At 45.0% G+C, this 9,100-nt stretch overlaps 1 protein-coding gene across 2 annotated transcripts in view; it reads right to left on the reverse strand.

The window, feature by feature from the left end:
- The window catches only part of CNBD2 (cyclic nucleotide binding domain containing 2), a 49,317-nt gene that overhangs the window by 19,523 nt on the left and 20,694 nt on the right, over positions 1 to 9,100 (reverse strand). For both annotated transcript variants that reach the window (XM_012637670.1, XM_012637669.1), the window contains exons 5-7: positions 6,561 to 6,717; positions 5,939 to 6,090; positions 4,178 to 4,316 (exon numbers count right to left, since the gene is read on the reverse strand). In XM_012637670.1, coding sequence (XP_012493124.1) covers positions 4,178 to 4,316; positions 5,939 to 6,090; positions 6,561 to 6,717 — 448 coding nt within the window. The remainder of the gene's footprint in view (positions 1 to 4,177; positions 4,317 to 5,938; positions 6,091 to 6,560; positions 6,718 to 9,100) is intronic.

The following is a 9,100-nucleotide window of genomic DNA, read 5'->3' on the forward strand; positions in this document are numbered from 1 at the left end:
AGGCTGAGGCAGGAGGATCGCTTGAGCCCAGGTGTTTGAGGTTGCTGTGAGCTAGGCTGATGCCACGGCACTCACTCTAGCCCAGGCAACAAAAGTGAGACTCTGTCTCAAAAAAAAAAAAAAAATGCCATACTCTTACTGGAAATTCCATAGAGCCAATCAATTTTCACAGAATGCTTTGGTTGACTTTGGCTGAACTTCTGTATCCACGGCCAATCTACAGTTGCAATTCAACCATAATTTGACAAATGAAGTTGCATCCCAATTCATTCTTTTCCTAATAAATTTAATGTTATTAAATCTGATCTGTGATCTGTGAAACTATTTCTCACCCTCACATAGATGATATTCATTAAATTGAAACTTCTTTCAGCTTTAGCACTATGTATGTCAGAACTTTACTTGTTCATCAATGATGTAACTTCTGTGATGAATCAGACAACAGTTTTTATATACTGTCAGACTATTTCCTCAATTCCCTTCTCCACACAGTGTAACAGATACAGACCCAGCCCACTTTTAAATTTAATCTGCATTATAAACAATTTCTCTTAATGCTGTCCTAAGACAATCAGCAGAGTCATAAATCAAGACTTGACTTAGGGTGTCTGCTGATTCCACTGTGTAAATACTCCCACATGGCTGACTGTAAGCCACCAAAGTGAAGCCACCGAGTGTGGGTTTGGGAAGAGATGTACAGAATTGTATGGTACTTCTGCCAGATAAATACGATAGACATGAACTCAAAGCAAAGATAATAGTAAAATGCAGTAACATCTTTAGGAAATGGTGAGTTTTCAGTATTTATTATCCTTGTTTTCAATATAGCTTATTTAACTATAGGTTTATATAATCTAATATTTAGTAATTACTGTGTTTATCAACTTGCAAAATTCCTGAAAATTTAACAATCAGCTCTTTTTTTTTTTGAGACAGAGTCTCACTCTATTGCCCAGGCTAGAGTGCTGTGGCGTCAGCCTAGCTCACAGCAACCTCAAACTCCTGGGCTCCAGTGATCCTCCTGCCTCAGCCTCCCAAGTAGCTAATTTTTTGTTTCTGTTTTTAGTAGAGATGGGGGTCTCACTCTTGGTCAGGCTGGTCTTGAACTCTTGCCCTCAAGCAGTCCTCCCATTAATTAACCCATTTAATCACAGATTGCTAGGATTACGGGTGTGAGCCAATGTGTCTAGCCAACAATCAGCCCTTGAAGGCCAATACAAGCCAGCTCCAGCACCCTACCACTCTTGCTCCCTCCTTTTGTCTGCTGGTTCAATACTTCAAGGCTCATCTACCACTCCAGCCCCTCCAGGAAGTTTTCCTTAAAAGCCTCCAGCCTTAAGAGAGTTCCCTCTCCTGAATTCTGGTAACTTGCACAGTTTGCACCAATCTCTTGGTACTCGGCTCTGACAACTTTGTCTATACATGGAATCTAGTGGAAGAGATATATAAAGAGAAAGAATCAGTCTTTTTCATCTCTGTATCCCTCCAGAGCCTGAACCAATGTGTTGCAACCTTGACAAAAATTCAACAAATGCCTGTGGTGTCTTCACCTGTAAGGAACTGACAGAAAGATCAACTCGAATCCCAAATCCCAGTTCCTGAAAAGATCTCTGGAGTCAGACAGACCTGGGTTGAACCCTCTTGCCCTCATCACCTGTAGGACCTTGGATAACCACGTAACCTTACTGTGCCTCAGTCTCCTCCTCTGTAAAATGGCAATAATGACAATGCCAACCTCCTTTAGGCTACTGAGACTAAAGTGAGATAAAGCATGTGAAACACAGAGCCTGGTATATGGTAAGCATTTAGCAATCTAACTTGATAAATGTTAGATTTTCTTTTCATTATCAACCAACAGAGAGAAGGTGGCAAAGGACATAGAGCAATTTTCAAAAGACAACCTTAAATATTAATAGTAAATACACATGATAAATCTCACTAGTAATCAGAAAATATATATATATATTAAATCCTCAGTGAGGCAACAATTGCCACCTATTAAATTTGAAAACTTCTGAAAAAATGACTTGCAAGGCTGGCAGAGGTGTGGTGGCATTGGCAAAGCTGTACATCCTGGAAGCCAGATAAGGTGGACTCCCCCTCTTTTGGAAGGCACTTGGTTCGAGGAGCCATAAAAATCATGAAACTGGAAGTTGAGCCCAATCTCTGTCCCTGACTGCTAGATCCCATTGCAGCGGTCCCTATAGCTATCTCAATGGCCCCCTTGGATAAAGTCTGCCTTGCAAAAGAAAAATTATGATACCAAGACATTCCACTTTTGAAACTCTACCCCGAGGTAATGAGCTTATGGGTAATTTCTTCCCTCTTTCCAAAAAGTTTTCTAATGTAGTCATATCACTTTTACAATTTAAAGATTATGATTTTTTTTTTTTTTTTGAGACAGAGTCTCACTCTCTTGCCTGGGCTAGAGTGCTGTGGCGTCAGCCTAGCTCACAGCAACCTCAAACTCCTGGGCTCCAGTGATCCTCCTGCCTCAGCCTCCCAAGTAGCTAATTTTTTGTTTCTGTTTTTAGTAGAGATGGGGGTCTCACTCTTGGTCAGGCTGGTCTTGAACTCTTGCCCTCAAGCAGTCCTCCCATTAATTAACCCATTTAATCACAGATTGCTAGGATTACGGGTGTGAGCCAATGTGTCTAGCCAACAATCAGCCCTTGAAGGCCAATACAAGCCAGCTCCAGCACCCTACCACTCTTGCTCCCTCCTTTTGTCTGCTGGTTCAATACTTCAAGGCTCATCTACCACTCCAGCCCCTCCAGGAAGCTTTCCTTAAAAGCCTCCAGCCTTAAGAGAGTTCCCTCTCCTGAATTCTGGTAACTTGCACAGTTTGCACCAATCTCTTGGTACTCGGCTCTGACAACTTTGTCTATACATGGAATCTAGTGGAAGAGATATATAAAGAGAAAGAATCAGTCTTTTTCATCTCTGTATCCCTCCAGAGCCTGAACCAATGTGTTGCAACCTTGACAAAAATTCAACAAATGCCTGTGGTGTCTTCACCTGTAAGGAACTGACAGAAAGATCAACTCGAATCCCAAATCCCAGTTCCTGAAAAGATCTCTGGAGTCAGACAGACCTGGGTTGAACCCTCTTGCCCTCATCACCTGTAGGACCTTGGATAACCACGTAACCTTACTGTGCCTCAGTCTCCTCCTCTGTAAAATGGCAATAATGACAATGCCAACCTCCTTTAGGCTACTGAGACTAAAGTGAGATAAAGCATGTGAAACACAGAGCCTGGTATATGGTAAGCATTTAGCAATCTAACTTGATAAATGTTAGATTTTCTTTTCATTATCAACCAACAGAGATAAGGTGGCAAAGGACATAGAGCAATTTTCAAAAGACAACCTTAAATATTAATAGTAAATACACATGATAAATCTCACTAGTAATCAGAAAATATATATATATATTAAATCCTCAGTGAGGCAACAATTGCCACCTATTAAATTTGAAAACTTCTGAAAAAATGACTTGCAAGGCTGGCAGAGGTGTGGTGGCATTGGCAAAGCTGTACATCCTGGAAGCCAGATAAGGTGGACTCCCCCTCTTTTGGAAGGCACTTGGTTCGAGGAGCCATAAAAATCATGAAACTGGAAGTTGAGCCCAATCTCTGTCCCTGACTGCTAGATCCCATTGCAGCGGTCCCTATAGCTATCTCAATGGCCCCCTTGGATAAAGTCTGCCTTGCAAAAGAAAAATTATGATACCAAGACATTCCACTTTTGAAACTCTACCCCGAGGTAATGAGCTTATGGGTAATTTCTTCCCTCTTTCCAAAAAGTTTTCTAATGTAGTCATATCACTTTTACAATTTAAAGATTATGATTTTTAAAAAGATGATCTGGCATCTTTAAGATTCAAGAGCCAAATATATGATATAAATATGCATCTATACGTAAATAAGCATGCATATGAGCTCAAGGAGGGAGCAACCCTTGGTCCTCTTTCTAACGCAATAGCTATACATCTTAAAGGTTGCAGCAGCCCTCCGAGGGAGGCAGGCCTTTTAAACTAGGACACAGAAACTCAGAAAAGGAAGTGCATTGTGCCAGTTGCAGAACAGGACTCAAATGCTGTCTGTCTGGCCACAGGACATTATATCAGGCACGCTCTTCCCAGCTTCATACTCATCCCCCACCCCCAGACTTCTCACCTTGCAGACAAACATGATGAAAGATGACTTTACAATGTCTTTTGAGATCAGCTGCCCGTAGGAGAATTTCTCTGTCTTCCCCAGGACTACAAGCTGCCAGAGCTTCTCATCAGACCACAGTGCAAACAGATCCATCTTCCTGAGGGGAAAGGCCTGTTAGAATTCATCACTTTCCATCACATAAGGTGCTCAGATCATAGCAATTTCCAGAAATAGAACATGCTCTTCTACTGTGGAAGATGCCTGGGGGGAAGGTTTTTCCACTCCCCATCCAATCAACTAGCCTGTAGCCACTGCCCCACTGTCACCTCTGCTCCCTCCACCCTTTTCTCCAGGCCCTCCCCTCCCCACCAAGCTCATCTCATTCCATCCTTACAGTGACCTTGTGAGAGAGGTATCATTATCCACATTTTACAGAGCAGGAGGCTAAAGCCCAGAGAAATGAAGTAACCTGTCTAGGGTCACATCGCTGATAAACCTAAGAGCTGAGGTTGGAACCAGACCTATTTTTCCACAATATGAAAAACAGGCCGGGCGCGGTGGCTCATGCCTATAATCCTAGCACTCTGGGAGGCCGAGGCTGGAGGACTGCTTGAGCTCAGGAGTTCTAGACCAGCCTGAGCAAGAGCAAGACCCCGTCTCTACTAAAAATATAAAATATTAGCCAGGCATCATGGTGTGTGCCTGTAGTCTCAGCTACTGGGGAGGCTGAGGCAGGAGGATCCCCTGAGCCCAGGTGTTTGAGGTTGCTGTGAGTTAGGCTGATGCCACGGCACTCTATTCAGAGCAACGAAGTGAGACTCTGTCTCAAAACAAGACAAAAAAAAAAATGAAAAATGAACTGTTCCTTCAGGACTGAATCCCCGCTTTCCCAGGCTCCAGCTCCCTTCATGAAGACCTCTCTCAGCTCCAGCCACAGGGACCAGACCCCTCTGCCAACACACTTCCCTGTAGCTGTGCAGCCCTACAACCTAGATTTTCAGAGTTAGTGCAGATTCTTTAGTGGGTTTTTACTTTTACATAAAAGTAAATAACTAAAGAGTAATAAAATGAGATTTAATTTATATATCCTATGTGGCCTTTCATGTAAGTACTCAAAACAAACAAGAATCTTTTGCTATATATGAGTTCTGTTCTTTGGTTAAATATGGTACCCATAGTTAAGGTGCTTACTTTCTGACCCACACGTGATTGCAATTATTTATATCCTGTTATTCATTTGTTCAATATTTATCTGTTGAGCACCTGTATGTGCCTGGCACTATGACAATATGAGGATTACAATAGTGAAAAAGACAGATCTGCTCCCTGACATCATATCGCTTAGTGTCTGATGGGGCATATAAACTGTAAAGAAATTATTATGTAATCAAGAATTATAGTTTGGATGGGGGGTTTAAAGAAACACAGAGTGCAATAGAAGCATAGACGGGACACCCTTTTTATTCTGGGATGAGGAGTTGGTTAGTGAGGTAGGGTGGTGAAGCCCAGGGACTTGTGAATCAGTCATGCTGGGTACCTCATCATCCTGAGCCTTGGTTCTCTTCTTATTATTATTCCACAAGGAAAGGATATTCGAGCTGAGACCTGAAGGTATAATCGGAGTTTGCTAGACAGAGAAGTTGGGTGAGATATGGAAATTCCGGCGCATTCCAGGCAGAGAGAACAATACCTTGTATGTTTCCCACCAGGCCTAGGACAACGTCAAGCATCTAATAAACACACGGGGTGGAGGGAAATGGTGAATGAAGGTGGAGTTACCTAAAAAATTCAAATTGATGCTGAGCTTCCTTCTGAACTTCCTGGTCCAGCTTATTCGCAAGGAAGTCCTCCCGGTCAACAACCAAGAACTCCGTTTCCTCCATACAGACTATGGTGTCCCTCCTTACTGAAGCACTCTGGAGGCCCATTTCCTGTTGTGTGGATGGGACAAGGGCAAGGGTGAGGCTACCTCCCGCTCTTGTTCACAGCCTTACACATATCTTCCTGTTTCTGTTTCCCCCCGAAATCTCTCCTCCCCAGATTGCAGGTTCCCTGGCCCCTCTAGACTCCTGCCTGTTCTCCCACTGGGGGCCCACCTCCTCCCTCTTAATCTGCTGCTTATGGGAAAAGAGGCAACAGGCCTGAACAGGCCAGAGGGGAGGAAGCTGGAAAAGTCTCCCTATAGGGAACAATATTCCTTAAAGACCACAGGTGAAGAGGTCGAACTTGGACATCACCCGATCCAACTCTATCAGCATTTGACAGGTTAGGGTGCTGGAGCCCACATAGGGTGTTGACTTGCAGAATATGAGGCAGGACTGGGCCTGGCCAGAAGTTCTAGCAGGAGTCCTGTCATCTTCCCACCCCCACCCCAGGGAGCCAGGCCCTTCCCCAGGCTTACTCCAAAACAGCCACCCTTGCGCAGCAATATTGGATAGGGATCCAGGAAGGCACTGCTGCCATCTTCATCCTCGGTCACTGCGACTGTGCCCAGATAGATGAAATAAAAGCTGTTGCCCCTCTGCCCTTTCTTGACGATCACACGCCTGCGACCAAACCTGGGGAAAGACCATGGCCAGCTGAGCTGGTAGCAACATGGAGACCGGTCCATGCTGAGAAGAACTCTGGACTGGGTGTGCTCTTTGCTCTGGGCTATGAAAGGACAGCCTTGGGCTAGAAGGGCCTTCAGAACAGCCCAGGCCCTGCCTATCAAGCTGGACCCCTCCACTATCACCTATCCAGTTGCCTGCCTCGGGTAGCCTACAGCTTCCTGAGAGCAGAGCCTTCGCTGGTCTGGTGCACTGTCATATGTGCTTAGGCTCATAGTAGATGCTCAGTGAACAGTAGTTGAATAAAGGAGGGAACAAATGCTGAAAGCAATGGATGGGTTAACAGAGTAGCTGAGTGATTAGGAGTGCTGGCTGTAATGTCATATGAGGATCCAGATACTGGTTCTGCCTTAGCTGTGTGACACTGGGCAACTCATAGCCCCTCTTCGAGCCTCAGTTCCTCTTCTCTATAAAATGAAGATGAGCATGCCTAGAAAGAGACAGATAAATGGCCTTATTATGATCCCCAGTAGTTCACTACCCAACTGCGCACCCTGAGGGTAGAGGTGCCCAGGCCCCGAGCAAACTGGGATTTTGTCCTTAGACTCAGAGAGAAGTTTCTGTATTTCACTTACAAGGCCAAATTTCACTTCTTTCAATTTCCATTCATTTCCTTCATTCAGTCAATACATTAAATAAATGGCAACTGTGTCTGTTAGGCACAGTGAATGACACAGATTTTGTTTCCAAAATTATGGTCATGTACAAGAGGTAAATGAGGTTAAAAAATGCTTTAAGAGGGTTAAACACAGGCTAATTCAGAAGCACAGAGAAGGAACATTTAACCCAGCTTAGGAAGCTCAAAGAAGGCTCTAGTATGGTGTACAAAGTGAGTTATTCAGGTGGAAAAAGAGATGGACAAGTGTCCCAGGCAGAGGGACCACCGTGGCCAAAGGCACAGAGGTAGCCTAAAACATGGCACATTCAAGGACACAATAGTGCACTGCATGGGAGAGGGGAAGTCAGGGGAGTGATGTCAGAGAACTTCAACTGGCCCAAAGCCTCCAAAGCTGGGCTGAGTTTGGATTTTACCCAGAAGATGATGGGGAGCCCAAAAGTCTGCCCTTTAGTCTCTGCCAGGTCTGATGAGTGACCATGGTATTAACAGAAGTGCCCTGATGGCAGGGCTATGTCTGTCATTTCCTCCAAATCTGAGCTCATGGCACTTGCCCTTGGCAGGTCCTCCTATTCCTCTTCTTCCTCTACACTGCCACCTTCTATTTCTTTGTGACTCACTGGCTCGACCAGCAGCAGGAGCACCAACACTCTGCTCAGGGCAGATGACACTCCCTTTATTCCGGCAATCTGTCCACATTGCTCCCCCTGCCTGGAATGGCCTTCCCTCTCTTCTCCACCGACTCGGATTCATTCAGGAACTCAGATCCTACTTCCTCCAGGAAGCCTTCCCTGATCCATCCAACAGCAGCATCTCTTCTTCTGAGCTCCTAGAGCACCCACTGGCCTCATGATCCCGTGGGAAACTGAGGGAAGGGATCAGAGAACACACAGACAATGGCGTTAGGCTCAAGTCAGTAGCCTCAGGATCCTCTCTGGCTGGGGGCTTGATCAGGTCCAAACCAGAGGCTGGTATCAGCCTGGGATCTTTATCAACATAGGAAAGGGGAGACGCCCCAGATGACAATGAATAGATGGGAGATGGAAGGAGTATTTAGCTAGCAAATGAGATTTTGAAGAGGAGAAAGCACAGGCTTCATTTAAATGTAGACTTCTAGAGCTAGAGCCAGGAGAAGGACCCTCAGAGACCATCAAGCTCAGCCAACGTTTTTGGAAAGAGGAGAGTGGGGCCCAGGGAGTCCACAGCTTGCTAAAGGTCATGGTGAGCCACAATCAAGTCAGCACTAGAACCTGAATCTCTTAGAGCAGACATCTGTTGCTTTTGCTGTCACATTTTTCTGCCAACCGTACCCTGATTTTGTTTTGGGGGAGCTATCTCTTCTCAACTCTCAATCAAAATATCACTGACCCCAGTGATGAGTCATGCAAAGTCAATCTGGTTCAGAAAGAACTAATCCCAAAGCTCTGACTCGAATGACTGAAAAGAGCTTTTCTCTCTGTCCCATTGGAATAAAACTGGAAAGATGGAATTCGGAGCTGTGACTGTGGCAGCCATCTCGCCACCACGAGGGGAGTGTCTGGTGGAGGAGAAGGCTTATGGGAACCAAGTACGAAAAGACAGACAGATAGGCACTAGGTCCTGGTGACACTGAGCCCCTGAATTCCAGCCAAGCCTGAAACTGAACTGTTTTCCCAGGACTTTTCAGATACATGAGTCACTGATGTATTCCCCTAGGCTGAGTTTTCCGATACTTGC

The sequence above is a fragment of the Propithecus coquereli genome, unplaced genomic scaffold (assembly GCF_000956105.1).
Source record: "Propithecus coquereli isolate 6110/MARCELLA unplaced genomic scaffold, Pcoq_1.0 Scaffold122, whole genome shotgun sequence".
Lineage (NCBI taxonomy): Eukaryota > Metazoa > Chordata > Mammalia > Primates > Indriidae > Propithecus > Propithecus coquereli.